The 26,729-nt window shown below is 40.1% G+C and overlaps 1 protein-coding gene across 2 annotated transcripts; it reads right to left on the bottom strand.

Moving 5' to 3' along the window:
* Positions 1-2,725: 2,725 nt before the first annotated feature.
* On the bottom strand, positions 2,726-26,330 carry CLK4 (CDC like kinase 4). 2 transcript variants are annotated; one of them, XM_088023214.1, is made up of 14 exons: positions 26,246-26,330; positions 22,368-22,528; positions 21,523-21,589; positions 17,446-17,668; positions 16,243-16,333; positions 15,777-15,843; positions 12,269-12,385; positions 12,012-12,178; positions 11,721-11,815; positions 11,332-11,461; positions 7,622-7,704; positions 4,297-4,376; positions 3,492-3,582; positions 2,726-3,402 (listed from the first exon to the last, which is right to left on the bottom strand). In XM_088023214.1, the coding sequence occupies exons 2-14, from the start codon at positions 22,468-22,470 to the stop codon at positions 3,262-3,264; spliced, it is 1,455 nt and encodes a 484-aa protein (XP_087879340.1). In that variant the 5' UTR covers positions 22,471-22,528; positions 26,246-26,330; the 3' UTR covers positions 2,726-3,261. The 2 variants fall into 2 exon arrangements, with proteins under 2 accessions (XP_087879340.1, XP_027948397.1); XM_028092596.2 differs by lacking the exon at positions 21,523-21,589.
* Between the last annotated feature and the right edge of the window lie 399 nt (positions 26,331-26,729).

The following is a 26,729-nucleotide window of genomic DNA, read 5'->3' as shown; positions in this document are numbered from 1 at the left end:
ACACTGTATTTTTTATGTTTGAAAGCTGCTAAGAGTAGATCTTCAAAGTTAACACAGGAAAAAAATTTTGTGTGGTGGTGGATGTTCAGACTTTACAATATATGCCAATAATGAATTGTTGTACACCTAAAACTAATGTTAATTATACCTTAATTAAAAGAATTTTAAAAACAAAGGACCTCAATATTTTTTACAAACTATGAGGCATCAAATTAAGAAAAATACCTAATTGCAAATGATCTGTATTTATTCACTGGCCATTCTAAACCTTTCCTGTGAGTACTGAGGCTGCGGCACGATCAAGTGAAAATCTGGTGCTTTCGGAAACAGTTCAGAAGCACAAGGATAAAGCCACAGGACACTGAGAGCTCACAGAAGGGAAGGTTGGCAGTAAACACTCACATAATGATTGATCCCAGAGGTAACACCCTAAAACTAAAACATTTCTTAATTTACTGAGATTTCACTTTACTTTCCAAAATTCTAGGAACTATGCCTAGGAATTAGCCAACACTGTGAAGAATGTAAGTACTTTTGAGAAGAGAGAGGGGATTAATGATCATTACTTTCTTAGAAATAGCAAGGATATTTCTCTTCCTTCCCACATCCTAAGTTCAGCTACTCCCAGGGAGGGAAGTCGTGACGCAGGAGAAAGTCAGCATTAATTTGGGAACTTGAAGCACTTGTAGGGAAAAGAGCAGAGGCTCGGGTATTACAGCAGCCCTGGCAGCTCGGAAACGGAGGGAAGGTAAGGGATGGCAGGCACCTTCATCTCCATAGCAACATTGCTAGGTCAGGGAGAACCTTCTCATCAAATGCTCCTTTATTTACTTTTTTTTTTAAAGATTTTATTTATTTGACAGAGAGAAAGACAGCGAGAGAGGGAACACAAGCAGGGGGAGTGGGAGAGGGAGAAGCAGTCTTCCCGCGGAGCAGGGAGCCCGATGCGGGGCTCAATCCCAGGACCCTGGGATCATGACCCGAGCCGAAGGCAGATGCTCAACGACTGAGCCACCCAGGCTCCCCATCAAATGCTCCTTTAAAAAAACCTTGTTACACATCCAGCTGGCTAACAGACACACATGAAAATACGCTCAACATCACTCATCAGAGAAATACAAATCGGAACCACAAGGAGATACCACCTCACACCTGTCAGAATGGCTAAAATTACAAGAAACGACAGGTGTTGGTGAGGAGGAGAAAGGGGAACCCTCTCACACTCTCCGGGCGGGGGTAGGGGGGTGGGTGGGGATGCAAGCTGGTGCAGCCACTCTGGAAAACGGTATGGCGGTCCCCCAAAAAATTAAAAATAGAGCTACCCTACGACCCAGCAATTGCACTAACTAGGTATTTACCCAAAGGATACAAAAAACTGATTCGAAGGGATACATGCCCCCCAATGTTTATAGCACCATTATGAACAATAGCCAAACGATGGAAAAGAGCCCACATGTCCACCGATTCACGAATGGATAAAGCAGATGTGGTATATGGATACAACGGAGTATTACTCAGCCATCAAAAAGAATGAAATCTTGCCATTTGCAATGACATGGATGGAGCTGGGGTATAATGCTAAGCAAAATAAGAGAAAGACCAATATATGGTTTCATTCATACGAGGGATTTAAGAAACTAAGCAACCAAACATAGGAGGAAGAGAGGCAAACCAGACTCTTGATGACAGACCAACACAGAGCTGGTTACCAGAGGGGAGGGGGAGGGGGATCAGGTGGGAAATAGATGATGGGGGTTAAGGCCACTGGTCGTGATGAGCATCTGTGCACTGGGTGTTGTATGGAGTGCTGGACTGATGAAAATTCTACACTTGCAACTAATACTATACTGTATGTTAACTGGAATTCAAATAAAAGCTTGGGAGAGAAAAACAAACACCTTGTCACAACATACAGTTCAACTATTATGAGCGCACTTATTGTATGTGGCCCGCATCAGAGGCCGGAGACTAATTTCTGCCATGATTCTGCAGAATTTCAGCTTTCTTAAACTCCTGGTCAACTTCAGGAACAGGAGCCTTGTTATATTGGCAAATGCCTCCTGGGGATAATGCAGGGGACCCAGCCTGGTTTCACTACTTGTCATACAAGAAAATCCCATGTGTTCTATGTTTAAAACACAAACTCAAATCTTTGTGTAAAACACTTATAAAAATGGCAGTATTTTTGACAATCTGAATAATCAGTTATGGATTCTACAACAAAAAATATTTCTACCTGGCAGGTCTTGGTTTTTACTAAATTAAGTAACATTTACTTAAGTTTCTACTGTGAAATTTCTACTAAGACAGCTAACAGTAAGAAAAAACACCTACAGGCAGACAAGAAGTTTACTGTGTTAACCAATTATGGTCTGGAAGTTTCTGCAGAGGTTTCTTCCCATGTGTTTTCCCAGCAAGTCATTCCTTTGCTTCACTACAGAGTAACACAAATCTAAACTGCTTCCTAACCTTAATTCTCAAAGGCTGCGACTGAAGTATTTACTTACTTCCTGTGATGTGGAAACTGATGTTCCAGGATTTCAAAACTCCTCGGTGTGAGATTAAAAATTAAATCCTAAGGCATCAGAATTCCTATTTCTGTTTGTGACTTGCCAGTTAGACTTCAATCTTAAATGAAGTGTGCATGTGGTTTTATTAAACAACCTGTCACGATGGACAAACTGGACGCCTTCCACAAATGCTACTTAGCGCCACGGAGACAGAACACAATTCTTAAAATTTAATGGAATTCCAACAGTAAACATTTTCCTATGGGTTTTGGTTTCCAATACCTGCCTACTATTGGGAGTTAATACTTATTACCTGTTCAACAATTACAGAAAAAAACTTTAAAGTTATGAAAAGTTTTGCATTTGAGGTATATAAAGAATATTCATTAAGAATAAGGTAGTCAAGTTTTCTTTTACTCAAAAAAAAAAAATCACTTCAAAGAGCTGACCTCCATGTACAAAAGACAAGATCAATCACATTTATCACTGGACACAAAGAATATTCCAAAGATCTTTAAAAATGGTAATTAATCTCAAAAAGGAAAATTAATTTTAACTTTTATAGTTCATTATCAAGACCATACTTGCTTAACAAGGTAATTATGCTATTGATACAAAACATACAATATTTACATTTGACTGTACAAAATAATTTAATGTTTACAAAAATATTAGAATGTTTAGAGTTGACTGACACAGTCTTAAGTAATCTCTTCTAGAGAAATATATAGTAAGACCACTGATTTCCATTTCATTTATTGTTTAATAAGTCAAAGAAAGGATGCTGCAAGGCTTCATCCAAGGTGATTCTTTTCACTGGGTCATATTCTAACATTCTTCGTACCAGGTCAAACAGTTTCTCATGTTCTTCATCATGACAAAGCATAAATTCCTGGGGGAAAAATGTCTTTGTTTAAAAAAGAATTTAAAAATAATTTTTAAAAACATTTTTTTTTAACCACCTCGAATCTTTTCTTTTACCTTTAATGGTTTGCAGCGTCTCCTAACATATCGGCCGGCGGAACTGTGTTCATCCCAGTCTAGCTGGTTATGGTGGAAATACTTGTGCTTTCTACAAGAAAAAGAAGTCTGGGTTGGTAAAAACAACAGAAGAGCCACACGTTTACCCTACCCCCACTGGACCGAATGGAAGCATGGGCAGCTCTGCAGACACACATACACATGCATAAATGTTTTCAAATCTCAGCAGTTACATATCAGATACTTTATGGTACATCTCCCTCACTCTTGCACCCTCTGAAGTTTTAGTGGCCCACCTGAGTGGCTCGTAAATACCATACATGGAACAGTGTCGGCCTCTGGATCCAGTCCTGTGAGTTCAGATTTCACTAGATCTGGGATGGGGTGGTGAAGCTTTGTTTGCAAACCACTCTAGCATGTTGTCCAAGGGCAGACACCTAGCCAGCAGTAGTACGGAGCACAAACAGGCCGACAGGACTCCGAAATCCAAGCCCCTCTAGCATGTTGTCCAAAGGCAGACACCTAGCCAGCAGTAGTACGAAACACAAACAGGCCGACGGGACTCCGAAATCAAGCTCTTTCTACTACTCTCTGTATTATGTTTTTATCAAGTTAGGAAAACACTTACGCAAAAGTTAACCTGAGCGTAAAAACACCACCTTTGTTTGCTAGATCACGAGATAAATACTGCATCACTTTTTAAAAATTTGACATCATGGAAAAAAAAAATCTAAATCAAAGTCCTTGGGACAAGCAGTAACAAAGTTGGGTTTTCTATAGTTTGAATATAGGGCCTTGCACGTACCTTGTTTTCTGAATCATGTGTGTCGGTATGGGTCCTAATATTCGTTCCATCATTGCCAGGTGCTCTTTACTATCATGAGTCTAAAATACGTAAGAAAAACGAATTTAGCACTTTCCCCCCTTGTGCTCCAAGCACAATAAAGGAAAATACAAGAAAACAGCGCTGACAACAAAGGGCTAGATGAGACAGCTGCACGGCTGACACTACACTCTACTTCAAAGATGGAACAGTACTGAATGAGTTGTATTCTCCGTGCAAACCAGTAAGACTGAAGTCTTTCTGACACCCAACAGTAAGGTTCTGTAGCGCGTAAGACAGGGACTTTAATGCGAAAATGAACATTTTCCTTCATTTTCATTTCTTGCACCGTTTGTTAAAGAATGACTAGCGAAAAGTACCAGAAAAACGGTCTCCTCACTTAATCAGCTGCTGACCCCAAACTGGCCTCCATTCACCAGGGAACAGCAACATGCTGACACCTACTATTCCCAGGCAATAAAAATACAGGGCCAGTAATTCTCACAACAATCCTGAGCTCCGTATGTGGGAACGTGCGTGTCCAAGAAGCTGAGATACTAGCTCATAAATGAGCAAAGGTAAGTTGTGGATCTAAGTAAAAACTCGTATTCTTAAGTACCACAGGAGCAGAGCTCTGGCCCAAGTAGGGGAGAGACCCGCACACTTACAGCTAAGATGGTGAGCTCCCTGATCAGAGGCTGGCGGCTAACTTTTGTGAAGGTCCAAACAGTAAACATTTTAGGCCTACCTGGCCACAAATAGTCTCTGTCACATATTCTTTTTTAGGCAGTCATCAGACAGAACATCATTTGCCAATGCTCAGTGTGACAAGGAGAGGGTGTGTGCAATGCTTTTTAAAATCTATCAACTACTGTTCCTAGCACCCCACTTCCAACATGCAAACTCCCTAATCCATGACAGGAGTAGGTAATACTAGCTCCACTTTTATCTTTATGTTTTTAAAATATCACAAGTGAGTCTGAAAGATCATCCGGCATCTTACTGTTTCTGTAGCTCGACAGCTTAGATCTTACTCATCAGCCTGCTGAACTGTTCCTTTTTCAGAATCACAGATACCACCCCCGTATTTTCTGATATCCTTGTTTTTAACTGTTGTGGCTTGCCGAATGAAAGCAGCTCAATTTGATACAAGTTGTCATTTCCTTCAAGAATTAACTCATCTTTCTGGGCCTGAGAGATACTGAACCACCAACACCTGGCCTCATCCAAGCCCTGCAGGCCTATTTTTCACCCAAGAAATGTCACATTTCAACAAGAAAACCATTCTCCTAAGTAACAACATTGATGGGGAAATGAGCACACAGAGACCTCATCTTGTAATGGAAGCCCGGTCTAACACCCTTGCTGACGTTCTGTACAGGACTACAGACAGAAAAGAACTGGCTACGGTTCACACTATTTCCCCACCATTTGTCAACCTGGAGCCTTCTTCTTTCCAAGGAGACTGAGTTCTACACTGATGTGACTGAAGTCCCTTTGCAGGGTTCCTCTGGGGCTCTTTACAATAGTGCATCCCTTTGGAGTGATGTGGACATTTTCTGGAATGTCAACAGTCTGATTGCTGAGAATGATCTTCCTTCTCGCAGTAGGTGCAGCTAAAAGCTAGCTCCACATTTAAAAAATATTCCTTAGTTGGAGAGTATTTTGGAGGGTGGAACTTAAAACAGAAAACATGTCTCAAACCAGTCTTAATAATCTGCACTTAAGACCTCAGAGTGATTTACAATCATAAATCATGTGAAGCAACTTATTATAGGTGTCAGAAGGAAGAAGGCATGCACTCTGCTCAACTTTTTGACCCTCAGCTTACCGCCACAAACCAGATACACCACCTCCAGGAACTGACTGGTCACCGTGGTTCTAGATAGCAAACTTGTCTGTAAACTCAGGGTACTTTTAACAGATCTCTGTGGATTAGCCAACAGGACACAGATGGTGACAGACCCCACAAGCAGAGAACACATTCTACAACAGCCAGCACCCAAGTGACTCTGAACTGCTCACACTCCCCACCCCCACACCCTGCATCGCCCCCGATCGCAAGTCACCCTCAACAGGAGCAGCCAGAATGTGCCAAACCTGCACCCCCACCCCCCTCAAAAGAGATCACGACACTTTGAGCACATCACAGCCCTACTTCAAGTTCTCCAATGTTCACACAACCTAAACCTTTTAGAAGATGGTTAGATTTCAGATGTAAGTAGAATTATAAGGGAAGAAAGTAAAGACTTAAATAAGGTTTCCTACTTTGTTTTGCCAAGTAAGGACTTTAATTTTAAAAAACCAACTACCAACTATTATCATCATTCCATAAAAGGGACATTTTAGTACCAAAAACAGAAAACCTAGAAGAGTAATCTCTAAATAAAGGCCAGAATGACAAACTTACAAAATCATTTCCACACTGGATTAGTCTACATTCTGGAAAACACTAACTTCTAGGAAACAAGTACCTTTTCTATCCAAAGAAGTCCATTATTCAGTCCCTGCATCATTTCCCCATTTATGCAAGATACTCTGACAGCACTGTTTACGGTTCCCTGACTAGAGTATGTTCTTTTATGCCTCTACACATTAATGGGTACAATTTCTTCTTCCTGAGTTGGCTGCCACACTCTCTAGTTTTCTGACAAACCCCTCATCTTCCTTCTAGCACTGGCTTAAACTCCCTACACCTCCACAGTGGTCCTTTCTCAGAGGAATATAACTGTCCATCTTTCCTGGGTTCCCACTATGCTTTCTACATTGTTCCATGACAGCAAATACACATTGTACTGCAAGCTCCCCCACATCTCTTTTGCACGACTTCCTTGAGGACAGAGATGTTGTCTTTTCATCTTTATACACGTAAGAGCCTTGAAATGTGCCTAGGGGTCACTGATGCTTAATACACAAGTGTAAAATACCACTTATTGTTCCTGAATTATTTTATAAAAAGGAGTAAGTGACTTGTTCATGGCCGTGCTGATAGTCAACATAACCAGAACGGAATTAAAACTGGCCACAGTTAACATGAATATAAACTTATGCAGGAGCTGAACAAAAAAATGGGAACACAAGACAATATGAACTGTGTGTTAAAAACTGCAATCACATGCAAAATGGACTATGACTATTCACCAAAAGTAGTTCACCCAATTCCAGTTTTAGAGAAGGATGACCATTTTCCATATGTAAGTTTTAACCTTAAGAACAACACTACAGCAACTTGTCAAGATGGAGGCCAAAATTTTCACGTCTTTAACACCGAAAATTAATTATAAAATGGTATTTACTAAATACATACCTGAAAGACTGTGAAACCAAGGTAATATTCAATAAGAATGCAACCTATGCTCCAAACATCACAAGGCTGGGACCAACCTAAAGCTGTAAAAACAAAAACACACAACTTGTTTTTTTGGTTCGTTTTTAATTAACTTGAGAGAGAGAGAGAGAATAAGAAAGAAAGCACAAGCGGGGAGAGGGAGAGGGAGAAGCAGGCTTCCCGCTGAGCAGGGAGCCCGACGCAGGGCTCGGATCCCAGGACCCTGGGATCACGACCTGAGCTGAAGGCAGACGCTTAACGACTGAGCCACCCAGGCGCCCTGAAAACACATACTTGTACATGCAACAATTTTTAATTGCCAATACACTACACCTTCCCTATATGGGCGCTCTTTTCACCTAGCCCACTTGGGAGAACAGGAGAGTAAACTCGGGGTTTACATTTTTAGTTTTATATAAAATGTTACTCAGTATGTCCTCCTAATTCTCCATGTCCTTACAACAAGTCAGTGCTTTAATCTGGGGGTGGGGGCATTTTATGTAAAATAAGAGAGGGACGAGCAAATATTTTCCACATGTAACTACCAATTTGTACAAATACTCCGTAGTCTCTGAACTGTATGCAATGAGGAGCATGGTTAGACCCAGTTCATGGTTATTCCAGGAAAATTTATATTTTTATAGCAAATACACATTGACAATCATCCTCAAAATGTAATTACTAACCACTTATCAATTATTATCAGCGTGAAGCCTGAGTTTATTTCTTGCATTAAAAAAATAAAATACTATAGTTTGGATGCCTGGGTGGCTCAGTCGTTAAGCGTCTGCCTTCGGCTCAGGTCGTGATCCCGGGGTCCTGGGATCGAACTCCACATAGGGCTCCCTGCTCAGCGGGGAGCCTGCCTCTCCCTTTCCCACTCCCCCTGCTTGTGCTCCCTCTCTCGCTGTGTCTGTCAAATAAATAAAATCTTTAAAAAAATAAAAAAATACTATAGTTTTACATAAATTACATAAGGATTATAACAGTATTGTAAGCAGTTTCATTATAAGTGAAATTACAGAGCCATTTAAAGTTCACAGGGATCTACTTATTCTACTTATATATGTACTTTTCAGGCTGTCTGTACATGGTATCACATGTACTTTCTCCTTCACAATTCTCAATGGCAGTACTGTTCAGGAAAGAATAAAATACCTAGTCTTCTTAAGCCTGTACTTAATTGGAAAGGAAAAAAAAAAGATTAAACCATATAGATGTTTTCATCTTTTAAAGATCAAATAGTTAATAAAACAGTAACATATAAATAAAACCTACTTTAAAAGACATTTCAATTACTTTCAGTAATGAAAAACACACTGAAAAACTTGACTGTGATTTAGTCATTTTATTTACTTATTTTTTTGATTTAGTCATTTTGGTTAATCCTCACAGTGCCTATCATTTGAACAAACGGATAACTGAGCATGGGGTCTACCTACGGTGACACGTAAAAACAATCTGCAAATGACAGATCTTGGACCCAAAATTAATGTTTTCTTCTCGAGCCACTCCCATCTCCCCAAACAGCTTTTTTCCCAGGTGACCATAACCTTCTGCCACATCCCGTTCTAAACCATCCCATTCTCTCGGGCACCACCTTGGACTCTCTGGGACTCCCCACCACTCACTTCTACCTACGTGGCTCAGCTTCATCGGTTTACTACCAACACGGAAGACAGGAGACCAACTGCCCTCCTCAATGGCACCCCTGACTTCATCTTCCTCTTCAACCTAATTCTGCCTTAATCCTCAGGATTAATACTTCACAAAAACACAAAGGACCCTACTAATCTCCCAATCTCCTAATTTCTTTTCCTCAAGGGCAATAATCCCAAGGCTGGATTTACATCAACTAGCTAGTCTAGTCTGGCCACACTTGGAACTGTGTTACTGTCATTACTAAGAATTATTGTATTTTATCCAATCTAGGGAGGCCATTAACAGTAAGACGCATGACTATTTTATGTACCAAAAACAAAGAAAAAAATGCCAGTTATTTTGTGTTGTGTTCCTCATGTTAAAATGTGGGGGGAAATCTGCATGTTTTTTTAAGAGTTGGTTTTTTTTTTTTTGACAGAGAGAGACACAGCGAGAGAGGAAACACAAGCAGGGGGAGTGGGAGAGGGAGAAGCAGGGTCTCCACCGAGCAGGGAGCCTGATGCGGGGCTCGATCCCAGGACCCTGGGATCATGACCCGAGCCGAAGGCAGACACCTAACGACTGAGGTGCCCCGGGAAATCTGCATCTTAAAATTGACAACACAGGAAGTTATGTCTTTTTAAGACCCGAAAATACTTCTCTGTCCACAGACTCTTTCCATACCCCTTTCTTTTGCCCTCATTGAAGCCTTTAGTCCTTAACCATGAATACACTTTCTAAACTACTGCAACACAACAGCTCCTTTCAGACCACACTAAGCAAGAATCCTACTATCATCCATTTCAAAGACAAGCTGGAAACCTGTACTTTCCAGTATGGTAGCCACCAGCCACATGAGGCTATTTACATCCAACATTTAAATTAACACAAAATTTAAAATTCAGTGTCTCAGTCACACTACCGACACTGCACGTACACAGTAGCCCACATGTGGTGAACGGCTACCATACTGGACACTGCAGATACAGAATGTTGCCATGGAAACATGGAAAGTTCTACTGGCCAGCACTGCCTAATATTCTCAATTTCCTTATGCCTTTACCAATCCCCCCACTCTAGGTAAAAATCACGTGTTTTTTTCTACTCTTATTCTGAACTACCAACTCCTGTTGTGCAAAAAAAGGTGAAAAGTAGAAACTGACTCTATAAAAATGTTCTACTCAACTCAGTTGGACCATACTTTTGGCTAATAAGCTTATTCCATGTAACCATCTACAAAGAGCACCTGGATCTGAACTTCCTCCCACTGTCTCCAAACCCCCAACCTCCTGACACTTCCCCACCTGATTAACAAGATCTGGTCTCTCGTGCATTTCTGAGGCATAAGACATGCACTCCCTTACTGAATTCCCTCTTATTTCAAAACTCTGTACCTTAAGTCATTTTCTTCTTTAATCTTTCTCTCTTCTCGAAGAGGCTGTCCTTTTAGACTGGCCCCTCTTTCTTCTTGACCTCCATTTGCTCTTTATCTAGATGTCTGCCAATCAGACCTTTAGCATTTCTACAGCACCATGCTTTTGTGACATGAAAATAGGTAGCCCCGTCACTTCACACTGCTGTGACAGGACTTTTGTCAATAGAACCTGCCCTTTTATGATCTCGCTAAGTTAACTTGTTTAAAAAATAACCACTTGGGGGCACCTGGGTGGCTCAGTCAGTTAAGCGTCTGTCTCTCGATTTCAATTCAGGTCTTGATCTCAAGTATGTGAGTTCAAGTCCTGCATGGGCTCCATGCTGGGCTTGGAGCAAGCATGCATGCATACATAAATAAAATAAAAACTAAAAAAAAAAAAAAAAAAAAAAAATCCCAAACCAAAAACATCTGAAATGTCTTTACAGATGGTATCACATTTTTCCCATTCAGGAAAAGTTATTTTTAGCCATGTCCAGACAGTTTTTCTTAAGACAGATAATATTTTCTGTACACTGCTAAGAAAATCATACCCATCCCCCCCACCCCCTAATAAAAGATGTGGAGAAAAAAAATCTTTTTAATTATAGTATCAGGAAGGGTGGTGTCTACTGACCCAGAATGACCTCTGGAGCTCTGTAATGCCGCGTAGATACCAAAGTACTATGATGTTCATCGTCGTACGTCGCACTTCCGAAGTCAACAACTTTGATATCTGTGTTTTTCAGTGTGCGTTCATCACGTTTCTAGAAAAATACAGTTGAGTCAACACATAGATCAGTAAAGACATGAAATACTTTATAGCACTTCAAAAGGCTTGCTGCACATGAATTATCTTTCTGATTTTCAACATAACTCCATGAGAAAGGTAAAGAAGGATTATCCTTTTTAGGTTAAATATCAGGATATAACCAGCCTCAGAAGTGAAAATTCCTCATCCAAGATCACCAAGCTAAATTAATTCTAAAAACAACCACCAAAATTAAAATTAAGTCTGTAACTTACCATTTTAGAATTATATTTGACTACATAGTCAGACTTCACAAATAAAATATTTTCAGGCTTCAGATCTGTATGGGTTAATTTATTATGATGCAAAACTACAAGAGAACAAAAAGGCATTATTAGTTTCACTTACATTATTTCATCTGTATTGGGGGACAGTGAGGGTTAGTAGTGGGTACAGGAGTTTCATCTTTACCTAATGTGTATTTTTAGTAACAATGTTTTGACATGTTGCTTGTATAATGAACACTTTTAATTTTCTGGTGTTTAAAATTTATCAAGTATACTTACAATTTATAGACTGGCAGATCTGATACGCCATCTGCCTGATGTGGTCAATTTGAAATGGTAGAAAACTATTTTCTTTAATGAAATCATAGGTACTAAGTCCCAGTAGTTCAAACACAATACAAACATGACCATGATGATCAAACCATTCTAGCATCTGGACACATCGGCTAAAACAGATCAAAATAAAAACAAGTCAGTTCACAGAATTCTGCTTATTTTAGGCAACATGATGGATCACAGTTCAAGTTTATACTTACAAGACACTATTGGGATCAGTACTATTTAAATGCTCCAATACTTGGATTTCTGAACGAGCTGCTTCACGGTATCGACCTACATTTTTTACAATTTTCACTGCTACATGTATGCCATCCCTTAAAAACAAAATTAAGATGAAAAAGGTTTATGTACAGGAGCAGGCTAAAGACATGCGTCCTCTAAAGCATAATCTTACTGAGTATTAATTACTGTTATTTTTCTAAATTAAGTCTAAAAAGACTTTTCAGGACATCTTTTATCAGATTCCATGTAACATCTTTTCAAAACATTCTGACAAAACACACTTTCTATAGAGCGATTAATTCCTTTAATACTCACAAATATTAATGTTTCCAGAACTTTACAATTTACCTAGATTTTAAACAAAAGTTAAAAAAAAAAGATAAAGATAAAAACCTCAAACAGAATATGCTACTGCTGAAAGCATATGCTCATTCACTGGGACCAGACCACCCTGTGCCAGAAGGCACACAGGTGTTAGTGAAGAAGACAAGGTCTGTCCCTACGTTCCTCACGGTCTAACGGAAAAAACAGACACATGAACAACTTACAAGGTTACAAGCTTCGTAGGAGCCACTACACAGCAAAGAGATGGGAGAGCTTAACAATTAAGGGGTTAGGGAAGCTCAAACTTATTCAGAGAAGAGGTGACACATGACTGAGCCCTGAAAAACAGCTACTAGTCTGTAAGATTTGGGAGGAAAAGTGAACATGTTCAAACAAAGGAGACACCACCAGTAGGTCATGAAGCCAAGAAAATGTTTAGCACAATCACTGATGCAAGTAGGTAGAAACAGCTAGAGTAGGGCCCAAGCTTTACACTGGGGTATCTGGGTATCTGTAATACTTCCTAAAAAGTATCAAGCCACAAATGATCGAGAAGGAAATGGATTTCTAAACCTTCAAATTTTTTGTCTTCTTTTCTAAATCCGATCTTCCTAAAGATGAACCAGCATTCGAGCCTTTTTTTCTTTTTTTTTGCTGTGGTCCTTCCACTTTACACAAGAAAACTTCATACACCCCTGATTAGTATAGTAAGATACGTGCCCTAGGGGGCGCCTGGATGGCACAGTCCGTTCAGCAGTCAACTCATGATTTCTGCTCAGGTCATGATCTCAGGGTCGTGAGATCGAGCCCCACGTCCCACTCGGTGCTCAGCGCCGAGAGTCTGCTTGAGATTCTCTCTCTCCCTCTACCCCTTTCCTCACAAAATAAATTAGCCTTAAAAAAAATCGTTGAGGCAAACCAAGCTTTCTAGTGGCTGGATAGCAAACCTTTTTTCCAAGTCTGGTGGTTTCCAATTCAGTTTTCAACAAAGCCCCAGTGAAACTGTGAGCTCATAAATCATTAAAAACTTATTTTGATGATAATCTTCCTATGACACTTGGCATGTATCTCAAGACTTTGAAGAGTCGCCATGAAACTACTGTGACAAAACTCCTTCTAGTCTCATCTACTGTATGACCAAGTTTTCTCAGTACTTATTAGCTCTACAAATGAAAAATTAATAAAACTGTTAGCTAACACTACTATAGTAATCATAGTACAGTGAAGAGTTGTACACTTTCAACTTACACGTTACATGTCATCTAAAAAAAAAAAAGGAAACCTCTAAAGCACCTGAGGTATGTTTATGAATATGTATACTCCTTTTTTAAAAGTCCAAACCAACCCAATAAAAGACACATTTCCAATTAACTTTTATACATGGGTCCAATAAGTATAATATGCAACAGATTTGTACTTGATCAACTGAATACCATTAACTGGAATATCTCAAATACTAACTTTCGAATCTCAAGAAATTTTAAAGAATATTAATAGGACAACTGGTGAAGTCGGAGTAATATCTGAGCTGGCAGAATTTGAAAATATAACACATGTGTATATAGAGAATGATAAAGAAAATGTAAAATGTTAACACGTGGAGAATCTGAGAAAAGGATATATAGGATTTTTCAGCTATTGTACAAACTTTTCTAGAAGTCTGAAAGTATTTCAGTATATTTCAAAATTTCACTTTACATTCATATTTTTGTTGCAAAAAAGACAGGGTGATAATAAGATACTTATACTTTATGGAAAATGGAATGAAAATAACCAAGAATAAAACATGTTTAAGCATTCAAGAGGAGTTGATTCATGGATAATATTAGGTTTATCAAGTTGCTATAGTATTTAGATTCCCTCAAATATATTTAAAGAGAGAAGTTTAAAAATATATTGTTTAAATAAGGTGAAAATCACATCCTTCCCAACTATTTTATGATGAAAAATTTTAGATACCAATTTAGAGATGTGCAGTTGAACTATACTGTTTTAAAGAGGTTCATTTACAAAAAAGTTTGCAATTTACAGAACAGAGATCCTGGAGCAAAATGTTAAAATGAGACACAGAGCACCAAATCACAAAGGGTTTCGTATAACTCATTAAAGAATCTGGACTTTATTCTGCAGCCTTTAAATAACAGAATTTCTTTATAGTTAAGAAGCTAACTCTAATATGCAAATTTGGGAATAAAGGTTTTTCTTTTTTGCCATAGAAATTTTGATTTCATGAAGTCTGAAGAAATAATGTATAAGATCTGCATGACAAAGAGCACAACTGTGATAAAATGAAATTCTTCTAGTACTATCTAGTACTTAATAGCAGACTTCCAGTTGTAATTATGGATCATTCCAAAATAAAGCTGGAAGGTTCCAAAATCTTACATACTTTTTTAAGTTTTTTTTTTATTTATGGGGGGGGAGAGGTCATGAGCATGAGCGGGGGAGGGGCAGAGAGACAAGCAGACTCCCCACTGAGCATCCCTGATGGGGGCTTGATCCCAGGACCATGAGATCACGAACCTGAGCCAAAAGAAGATGCTTAACCAACTGAGCCACCCAGGAGCCCCTAGAAGGTTCCAAAACCTTTTAAATGGAAGATGTTCCCTTCCACACTCCCTTAACAACACTCCAGGGCAGACTGCTTTTTGCTAGGCCATTTCTTCCACTGTGCAATCTTCAGATCGAGAATACATGTTTCTGACCGAGATTAGATAAGCTTTATTGTCTCTGCTATTCAAAACTAAAGCAAAGCACTCTAAATCTCCCCTAAGGGTCAAGGCCTACGTTCTAGGAAACCCCTTCACTCGAAGACCCACTTTAATTTCAACAAACACCAACTGATGGAATTTGTCAGGTTTTCTTTTTTTAAAGATTTTATTTTTAAGTAATCTCTACACCTGCTCTGGGGCTCAAATTCACAACCCGAAGATCAAGAGTCGCACGCTCCACCAACTCAGCCAGCCAGACGCCCCTGAATTTGTCAGCATTCTTGATCAAAATCCACATTCTTGGTAAATAACCAGACACAGTTCAAGAAATTTTGGATATTTACACCACCCAGGAAAACATGTGGCTACTACTTAAAATACCATTTCATCTAAACGATGGATCCTTCCCCCAAGAAATTATCAGAATGTTCAAAAAAGAAAAACTTACATGCCATGATCAATGCACTCTACAACTTTGCCAAAGGCCCCTTCACCCAAAGTGTCCACGATTTCATCTAAAGTAAGGGAGGAGAAAGACGAGTAAGTACCTGAGTACCAATTACCTAGTTATTCAAACAATGAATACTTAAGTGTGGAATATTTTCAAATGATCTCTACCAAAGCATAACTAAGGTTCCAGCACTCAAATTATTTTATTTTCAGCTGCTACAAAAACAATTAGATAGAGCTATCTTTCTTGCTCTAATCTCAAATTCCATTGATTATTTTGGAACTTTAGAGTAGAAATATTTAAATTCTACAGAAAAGAAGAAATACAAAAGAACAACAAACAAACCCACAAAAAAACAAAACAAAAAAGCAATGAAGAGTTCTTTAGCCCCCCGCTGACAAACTATTCTTAAAAAGATTATTCTGTCTGCAAAGTTAAAAAAGTGTTGAAAAATATTCTATACATCTTGCTCTTAGAACGTCTCCACTTTGACAGATCAGGTGACCCTCCTCATCATCCTCTATACTCCTGGATCTTTTCCTTCGGTGGCTCTTCTGGAACGGCAAGTGGGCAGCACCAAGATCGTCCAGCCAATCAATATATCAGAGTGAATTCAGGGCAGAATACGCAATTCATTCAGCGGGGAGATATTCAGGCATTCAGATAAGCACCAGGCCACGAACAGTTGGCAGGAGCAATTTCAAATTCAGTCCCCAGAAATTCACAGGGCACAGTTTATGTTACAGAAGAAAAACATGGCAAGGAACAGATTTTCAGATAAGATACTTAAAGTGGCAATAGAAAAAAACAACACAATTGTCTCTTTAAAATACTGATTTAATTGAAGTCTGAAATTTAAAGAATGCAATGTCATGATCTACTAATCTCTTGCTATAAAATAGCATATGCTGTGAATTGAAATGTCTAGTCTGTCAGGAAAAGGTTTTAAAATGTCAAGATTAGTTGAAATTGCTTATTTAGCAATATTTTAAAGTATACATTATTAAAGTAAAAGGGGAAATAAAAGCTAGTTAATTTCAGTGTTCAATCTAATCAAAGCTAGTTCTACTGAAGAAAACTTGGGGAAGAAAACAATTTATTCAAAGTTTACTGATTAAACAGGTGAAGATGTCTGAGTGTAATAAAAGGCATACTTTTGGCTAATGCATTTTTCCATTCAGCACCCATTTCAGAATTTTGATGGAACTAGCTACGGACAATGACGCACTGTGCTCTGGGACTTCCCTAGAGACTATCAACAAGTATCCACCAGTGCAACGTTCTAGATTTGTTTCCAACTATCAGGAAAAGGGCTTCTTTTAAAGTGTGTTAAAAAAAAAAAAAGTTTAAGATGAAAGAAAAGATGGGTGCTTCATCTTTTCATAAAATTGTATTACAAAACTTAAAAATATTTTTAATATTAAAATCAAGAACTCATGATCTGGACTGCAGAAAATGAGTAAACGTGGGCAAATGAAGGCTACCTAATAAATACAGATTAGCTATGAGAATTTGGATGTTTAAGGACTCAAGTAATATAAACACAATCATAATATATCCAAATAACATCATATGTATATATAAACTTTTTCAAACTTACTGGCTCCTTAAGAGCTTTTACACACAAATAAGCATCCACCCAAAATAAAAACAAAATCAATCATACCATACGTGACTGATGACTTGAACAGTGTCTATTACGCTTCCTTTTAGGACTGCTTCTCCTGCTTCGGACCGAAGATTTACTGCAGTGGACTCGATAACCGCTTTCAACGTCTCTGTGATAATGTCTAGGAACATAGCCTTCACAGTAGTCATTTCTGTATTCATCAACGTATCTCCGGTCCCGATAATCTCGCTCATTCAAGGACCTCGCTTCTAAATAATGACTGCGAACACAGTAAAGGATTTCAAGTCATTCTCTTCGTTCTGCAGCAGTGTGGCTCAAACAGAACATTCTCTCAATAACTCCTGGTTTAAACAGCTAACTCAATAAAAGAAAAATGGTCAAATTGATGGATTAGAGTTCATACTTATCTCACAAACTTAAGACATAATCTTGCTTTAACCAACAAGCGAGTTCACATTCTCCATCAGATAGACTATCAAACACCACATATCAAGGAACAAAGCTTGAGTCAATTATGTTATGCTCAGGGTTTACTTAAGTGTCCCTTTACCTTTTAAAGAAAGTTAAAACCAAAAATTCACAAAACTGCTCTTCTGAAATTTATCAGTCTTAGGATACATGCATCTGTAACTAAGCTTGCTTGCTTTCCTCACAGAGCCACACACAATCAGAGGCAGATCAAACAGGATTCCTTTCTCTTTTAATGTAAGTGAATTTTAGTTCTCTCCAGCACACACAGAATTCTTTCATAAAAGGTGTACTGGAGCTAGAAGGAATCTTAATTGTTTACAAGCCCTTTCATTTTACACATCACTAAATTAAGATCCCTAAGAAGGAAAAGGATTTGCCATGGTTGTAGAGCATATTCTAACTCCTTTCATACGGGCCAATTTTACTACACGTTATCACCCATCCCATCTCCTCTCCTCTTTGTATGCCGAGCTTCCTGGTTTTCCTTTTTGAGAAACAGACAACACCGCTTTTGAAGGCTGCCTCATGTGCCAAAGACATTAAGATATATTCCCCACAAATGAGAAAAGGATCTTGTAATTGCTTGCCTAGGATTACAAAACACCCACCCGCACCACCCTATTTCCCTTTGTGTTCTGATTTCCTGTCATTCCTGCTTGCAAAATACTCAAAAATTCTACATGGGAAACCTTACCACCTAGTGTCACAGTGCTTAACTTCTGAATCTACAGATCCCTTCAAAAATCTGATGAAAGCTATGGACCCTCTCCCCTAAGAAATGCACAAATGCATAAATAAAACTCTGCAAGGAATTGCACAGAGGTCCCGGACCCCAGGAAGTCAACAGATCCCAGTTAAGTAGCCTAGATCTGATGGAAAGAAAAGGACATAGATTCAATTGGCCCAGTTTCCCATCCCCCTCTCTACCTGGAATGGTGTCCTCTTCAACAGAGTGCGAAGCTTCAAGAGGGATGCACATGGAGCACTGAGGGAGAGAGGGGACACCTGCCCAGTCAGACAAATTGGCTATAAGAATCCTGACAAGCAACGGAGTGACAGATGTTGACTAGTTGCCCTCACCAACCTCATTCTTTGCCCAGAATATGCTGTTGTTCTTTTTCCCAGGGGGCTGGTGTAGGCAGAGATACAGGGAAAGCATCTCTAAACTCCTACTCAACAGGGCAGGGCTGGCATCAAATCCAGGCTAGGGAATTGCAGAACCCCCTTTACTCCCTTTCCCCAGTTTCAATCTTAAATTCTAACCACTGGAGAAAAAACTCAGGATATTAGGGTAAGAATGTGGGTCTGGGTGAGGGATCTGATCACTTGGCTTCGAACGTCAGCGACAAATCTACATCAGGCTAGAAATTACCTCACTCAAGGGCATCCTTTGTAATTCTGTAAGGCATCCTTTCCATTAAAGTCCAAAACCTATCAGAAAAAACTAATACTAACAATCTTTAGCTGGAATAGTGCATAACATTAGAGCTGCAGATAATCCATAAACAATCTACAGACTAACAAACATGAGGTGAAGTAAAGCCATGAGGATAAACTAGAAAGATGAGGGACCTCTTCAATCTGTAACCACCAAGCCTTAGAAATTATATAAACAAAGTCTACAGAATTATAAAGGCTATGTATGGACAGAGTGGACAAGATGAACAGACTGATTTAAGTTCTAAAAATATTCACTGAATGTCCAGTGAATATTTCACTATGGTCCTTCAAAATGGGCATTCATTTTTATTTCCACACAGGTCCTGTGGAAGATAAAAAAAAATATATATATAAGGCAAAATCCTTGCCAACAAATGAACAATTTGAGATTACGAACATAAAAACAAAACGCAATGTAGGAAATGTTGAAAGATTGCATGAGTGCTAGGATCACTGGGCGGGGGGCTCAAACTGTTTAAAATGGTCAAAGAAGACTCCATAAAAAAGCAGAGTTGCATCTGAAAGGGAAGTCAAGATTTGGATACAGGAGAAAGCAGAAGAAATGCCAGGGGAAAAGAATGGCATTATTACCATCTCACATTAACAGATCACAACAGTGTTCTGGGAGATGGGCTGTCTACATACTACCCAGGAAATGGTACGTAGACAATTACAGCAAGACCAATTTTCCACATAGGGGAATGAACAGAGGCAAATAAATAAGCAGGGAACAGATCATGCGAATCTTGCATGCCAGGCTAAAGAGTTTAAGATAGCGTTTCTCAAAGGGTGGTCTGTTTATCAGTAATATCAAAATATGGAATTATTAAAAATGAAGATCCCTGGGCCCGAGGTCAGACTGACTGCATCTACATCTGGTAATATGCATTTTAAACATACCTCTGAGGGTATTCTGTTCACACTCAAATTTGAGAATCATTGGTTTAAGACTTGATACTCTAGGTTACATAAGACACTTAAGAACTTTTACCACAATACATAAAGGGGTTGTTTACAACCACATCAGTCTTCCTGATACACTGTACAGAACTAATTAAGCCTGTAGCAAGGGAGACCAATTCACAGGCTACTGCCAAAAGACAAATCAGACACTTTGCAATATGTATGAAAAAAGGTTAAAAAAAAAATTGATATACAGTAAAAGCTCTTCTAAATCAGGAAAACACCCTGAAAGAGAAAAAATATGTATTGGACAAACTCACTAAAACCTTAAAAATTCAAATTAAAATGACTATTCTTATTTCAAAATGTCAAGACTGGTAGGAGCATGAAAGAACATGTTGTAGAATCTGGTACAAACTTTCTAGAAAAAAACACAAATACGTAGCAAGAGGTTTGCAAGAGTTCACACTCTTTACCTTAAAAATGTCCCTTCTTAGAACCTATTTTCAGGAAATAGAGGCAAAGACTTATAAAGAATGATTTTTTAAGAATAGTTAGAAATAATGGGGGACTAGCAACCTACTAAGGTTACCTTCTTTACACTTTACTGCAGTTCTCTTTTCAGTAATTTTATAAAAAATACTATTGTAAAGTTTTGTTTTATTTATTTATTTATTTGAGAGAGAGCACACACAAGCAGGGGGAGCTGTGGGCAGAAGGAGAAGCAGGTTCCCCGCTGAGCAGGGGGCCTGATGTGGGGCTCGATCCCAGGACCCTGGGACCATAACTAGAGCCAAAGGCAGATGCTTAACCGACTGAGCCACCCAGGTACCCCTATTGTAAAGTTTTTTAATCTTCAAAAAAGACTATTAGAATATTCCAGATTATGGAGAGCAATTACCAAAAGACACCTCTGGTGCCACTGTCAAAGCAGCAGCTGCTGGCCTGCTGGTGAACTGGACTGACATAGTATCGTATTCATGTAGTTAATTGTGAACAAGAAAACTATTCATCACTCAAGTCTTCCTTCCTACATATACAATGAATAACAAACTTATCAATTATTAGTACTATGATGTTAAGCCTCACAGGGCATTTTGTATTTGTTAGTACAAGGGTACAGATGTTTTTCTACAGTGCATTAATTAGCTCAGGTCACTGTCATCCTGGGGCAAACCCTCCCTCTTCCCCATGTGACAGTATGTGACGAAGAAAGACTAGTCTGCAGTGACTATCAACAAGCTCACTGTTCCGCAGAACAAGTCTGTTTTAGCATGGAGAAGGAAAAAAATTACATACTGTTTTTTAAAGTAACCCCAGCTGGCTAACTTAGAAAGTAATCTCGCAAACAGTCTCAATGGGACATCTGTACAAAACAAGGAGAAAACACAGAACCAACAAAACAAATGAGAAAGGGAAGTTAATGGAAGACAGACTGAAAGAAATGCTACTCACCTAGCCTTTCTTTAATCCTTTAAGTACTTTAAAATTCCTTTAATTCTATATAAATGTATTACCTCCAAATTTTACACAGTAAGAGTATAATTAATGCTACTGAAAAATTTTTATTGAGGCCCTTTCCTAAATTACTGGTTCTTATAATAACCAAGCTTCTAAAAATCCTACACACCTCCACTGGCCTTATCTACAAATATAACCTATAGAATACAGTGTAGGTGACTAATCCCCCCACGCACTTTACCATTCCCAGGTAGCACATGCTGGTCTTCTCATCTGGATTAACTCTCCCTACCCCCTCATCATCTCTCATTCGTGGAAACCTAAACGAGCACCCCAAAATACGTATCTCCTCCTACATACAAGTTAAAGGCACTCCCTGGACATCCTACCATCACTATGACGAAACTGCTTGTGTCTCACTGCCCTGACTATACTGTTGGCACCTGGGACTCCAGTCTCCCACCAGTCCCAGACAGACATCAATAAGAATATGAACTGTTTTATTCACAGCTGTAGCCTCAGCACCTGTACAGTATTTAGTCTATAACAGGAACACAATAAACATTTTCTGAGTATCTGTTGACTGAATTATAAAACAATCTGAAAGAGTAAAGCTACATAAGCTAATGAGAAATCATTAAAACTACTAGTGTTAAAATGTTACTAATTCAAAAGAAATTTACCAATCAGATTCTTTAAACTGGTGATGTGGTTTACAGTGTCTGTTCTCTTGCGTACTACTGTGGGACCTCCTCTTCCGTTTGTGATTTCCACTGTAGCTTTCATGGCCCCAGCTTGCTCTGCTATCCCAATCAGGGCAGTGAGTTCTTTTGGAATGCCGCATCTGTTAATGGAAAGGAAAAGTGAGCTGTGGAGACTATAGATGGCTATGTTTAGTAAATAAAATATTACACAGTATTTAAATATAAACACTCAGCACATGGGCTCATACAGGTTCTAAAATCTTTGTAGGTGGTATTTCCCAAGGCATGGGGCACCATTCCACGGTATGTCAGATGACTGTAAATGGCATACAGATCTAGTACCAAATGATGCAGGACACTGTGAGACCTTAATAACACATTTTCTTTCAATTCTTCTAAATAAACGCTCAAGTTTGGTGTTTATCTTCAACTAACCCTTGCTGCTAACTGCCATTGTAAACATAGTCAAAAAGTTAGGATTCAGACTAACAGTTAGATCCAGTAGACAATATCCAGCTAGAAATTAATAATCTGAGTGGTTTTAATTTTAATTTTTTTTTTAAAGATTTTATTTTTAAGTAATCTCCATACCCAACGCAGGGCTTAAACTCACAACCGCAAGATCAGGAGTCACACGCTCCACCAACTGAGCCAGCTAGGTGTCCTTTACCTTCTTTTTCTAGTAAATGATCACCTGATTAAGTTATTAATATGATTTCTTTAAAACAAAACGTTAACTTTTATGAACTATTTTTTTTTTTAAGATTTTTGTTATTTATGTGACAGAGAGAGAGAGCACAGGCAGGGGGAGCAGCAGGAAGAGGGAGAGGGAGAAGCAGGCTCCCCACAGAGCAGAGGGGGAGCCCAATGCAGGACTCGATCCCAGGACCCCGTGATCATGACCTGAGCTGAAGGCAGTCACTTAACCAACTGGGCCCCCCCAGGGGCCTTATGAACTTTTTTTTTAAGATTTTTTAAAATTTTATTTATTTATTGGACAGAGAGACAGAGAGAGAGAGAGGGAACACAAGCAGGGGAAGTGGGGCTTCCCACGGAGCAGGGAGCCCGATGCGGGGCTCGATCCCAGGACCCTGGGGTCATGACCTGAGCCGAAGGCAGACGCTCAATGACTGAGCCATCCAGGCGCCCCGCCTTATGAACGATTTTAAAGAGAAATATCCTAAGTGTCATACAGCTTTGGCAAAATCCTGTAATACAGACAACTGAAATCAGAGAAACACTTAGGGATACTAAATACAGGGGATGATGTCTTAAAGGTAAAGAAGTTTCTTAAAACAAACAAACAAAAAACTAAAGAGAGTTCCTTTTTCTAATTTCAGAATGACTCCAAGCTTTGGGGGAAAAGGTAGGACATGAGTAGAACACACTATTCAAACAGAGAAACGGAAAAGCAAAACAAAAAAATTTTTTTAATAAACTCATTTTCTCTATTCAACAAGTTTATTTTCAGATCATCTTCCAATTAGTCTTAAAATGAAAACGGTTGTAGATCTGGGGTGACTAAGGAAACCAGCCTACAAGGATGCACACGGTCAGTGAAACCAGATCAGGGTAGTGACCATTCCCTGATTTCCTGCTTCCATCTACCTCTAATGCACAGGTTCCTTCCAGGCTCAGGATAGGTGTTCTAACAATGCAATCACTATCTGCTGCTCCCCATCTTAATTCTTTTACAAAGCAGTGAAGTTTTTAACAGTGATATCCAAACTGCTCAAAGGGTGAGTTTTGCAACTCAAGAGCTGGAAAAAAAGGTAAAATGGAGTAAATTCAGCTTAGTTTACTGCCTTTAGCTTGCCCAAATGACTTTGTAACAAATTCAAGTAAAAATTTAAATAAATGATTTCAAATGCATTAAAAGACTTGAAATGAGGCAGCTGCAATTCTCCTGGGAGGTATTCCCTAAGAAAATATTTATATCATGCCTTTTGCTTAAAAAAAAGAAAAGAGAAGGCATTGGTCAGGTAAATCAAAAATTCCAAAATGTGTTAGGATTCTCCCTGGGAATGATTTATTTTTTTTATTTATTTATTTTTATTTATTTATTTGAGACAGAGAGAATGAGAGAGAGAGAGAGAGCACGCGCGCACATGAGAGGGGGGAGGGTCAGAGGGAGAAGCAGACTCTCCACCGAGCAGGGAGCCCGATGCGGGACTCGATCCAGGGACTCCTGGATCATGACCTGAGCCGAAGGCAGTCGCTCAACCAACTGAGCCACCCAGGCGCCCCCTGGGAATGATTTAAGTGAGCATTCCAGTTTGATAAGAGTCACCTCAAAATGGGAAATTGAAATGAATGACACTACAAATGAACTTGAGGCAAGGCCAACAGAAAAGCCATCTAAAAAAATTTGTATTTCTAGTGGAATTCTTCCAAACCTTCCTTTAATCACCCCAACTGTTTTTTAACATTAGTAACTCTTTAAAATTGCTTGGTTAAGCATTCTTAAATCACAGCCAGCAAAATTACAACACCTGATGACTGAGGATTATTATCATGACTATCCATTATGAATGCAGTTTTTGCAAAACTATCTGCTTTAGCTTTGTGGGGTGTTTTTTTGTTTTTCTGCCCCTTCTATCAAGTCTGCCAAAACCAGCTCACCTCTAACAAGGCAGAATTCTCAAATCACCAAAAGTTCTCAATACTCAAAACATTAAAATAAGAATGAGCACCCTGGGAGGGCCAAAGATTTTTTAAATTTCTCTAGTTTAAAGTTCACTACTTTAAATTTAATTCAGCTGTCGTGAACTTTTCCCCCTACTAATGTTCAGAAATATTGTCTGAGAGGCAAAGAGAATCCCAGACTTACATGTTAAAGGTCCTTCACATCCACACAAAAGAAAAAAACACTTAGAATTATTACACTACCTTCAGTTAATAAACAATCTTACATGTGAGAATCACCGCATAGCTTTCATTGAAAACATCGGACACAACGGATCCACCTTAGAAATCTGATTCTTTTACTGCCCTTTCATACCCAATTTTATGCCCTGTACATGAGTAAAAAAAAAATCGAAACAGGCTCAAGTTATGATCAGATGGCTCCAGAAGGACTGCACTTAATGGGTAACGAGGAGCCTGGAGGAGTGTGTGTACGGAGCACAACCATACCAGGACAGCTATAAAGCAAGACCAGGTGGGGGGCCGGGTCAGCGTGCAAGGCCACTTAAGTAATCAAGGATAACCTGATGCCCAAGTATCGGAAACGCAGATCAGTGCAGCAATGGTATGCTCCACTTTAGGGGGCGAAAACCGTGCTGCACAAGGCTCGAACCCCTCCATAGTTCCACCTCCCTCGAGCACGAGCTCAGTTCCACCACCTGGACTGGCAGGCTTGCAGTTCCTCCGACGCCCAGTCGGTCCCCACCCCCTCCACCCCGCCCCAGGCACCTGGCCAGGGCCTTTGGCGCACTCGCAGCCAGATCCAGAGGTTTTGACTCTGGAAAACCCTCGGAACGCTACCAAGGGGCAGAGACCAGGCACTCAGAGGAGAACTTGATCTCCGACTACACAAGCCCCCAAGAGCAGCTCTCAAAGGGTCTTCCCGACAGGTCCTCGCTCTCGCCGGCAGCACGAGCCAGGGCTCCTGGAGCCCCGACGCGAGCGGCCAGGGCCATCAGAGACGAGTCAGCGGCAGAACCGCGGCCCCGCCGCCGCGGGGCTTTAAATCTACCATGGCACCTGAGCAACTCTAGGTTTCAAAGGCCACCAGCGGGACTGTGCTCCAAAGAAACCCCGATCGCCAAGGCCCCGAACTGGGTCATTTCCCCGACACCTGGCTTCAAGACTTAAAAGACTGGGAACGGCCCAGCCCAATCCACCCAAAACCTCACCTCCGCAAAAGCAAAAGGCCCTCTGGCCGAAAAACGTCGCCAAACCGCCGTCTTCCCTCTCCAGCCGCTGCGACAAACACCCCACAAAATGGCGGCAGCGCTGTCTCCTTACAACCCCCAAAGCGGCCTCTAGCGCCACCTACGCCGCGCGAACGCGCCTGCGTGACAGAGGCTCGCGCGCTCCCGTCGCTCCGCGTAAGGGGCGGGGCTTCTGTGACGTCCAGGGCCGGACCGGGCCCTCCACACTGCGGCTGCGCGGCCCAGCAGGCCCGGCCCGGAGGTCTGGGGTGGGGGTGGTGGACGGGACCGTTAAGGTTGTTTTCGTTGGGGCGGAGTCTGGATGAAATCCGCAGGAAATGCCTGGGCTCTGTTCTGACCTTGTGGCACGTGTCTGCTACATCAGATGGAGCTGGGTGCGGCACCCCTCGGCAGAGCCAGCCGTGGCCCCGTTTCCTGCTCTCCCGCTCAAGTGGACCACACTGTG

This window comes from Eumetopias jubatus, unplaced genomic scaffold (assembly GCF_037043125.1).
Source record: "Eumetopias jubatus isolate StellerSeaLion01/CBP00866 unplaced genomic scaffold, mEumJub1_p1.0 scaffold_5, whole genome shotgun sequence".
NCBI classification, from domain to species: domain Eukaryota; kingdom Metazoa; phylum Chordata; class Mammalia; order Carnivora; family Otariidae; genus Eumetopias; species Eumetopias jubatus.
This window is presented reverse-complemented; position numbering and strand designations above follow the sequence as displayed.

Bases quoted from the DNA above. Each gene is read 5' to 3' on its own strand.
- CLK4 (XM_088023214.1), bottom strand. From the start codon at position 22,470: ATGAAAGCTACAGTGGAAATCACAAACGGAAGAGGAGGTCCCACAGTA. The intron at 15,844-16,242 runs GTATAGAATATT...CCCTTACTTTAG, and splicing joins AGACGTTCTAAGAGCAAGAT to ATGAAATCGTGGACACTTTG. The intron at 12,179-12,268 runs GTAAGTATAAAC...GATCTGTTTTAG, and splicing joins ACTGATCCCAATAGTGTCTT to CCGATGTGTCCAGATGCTAG.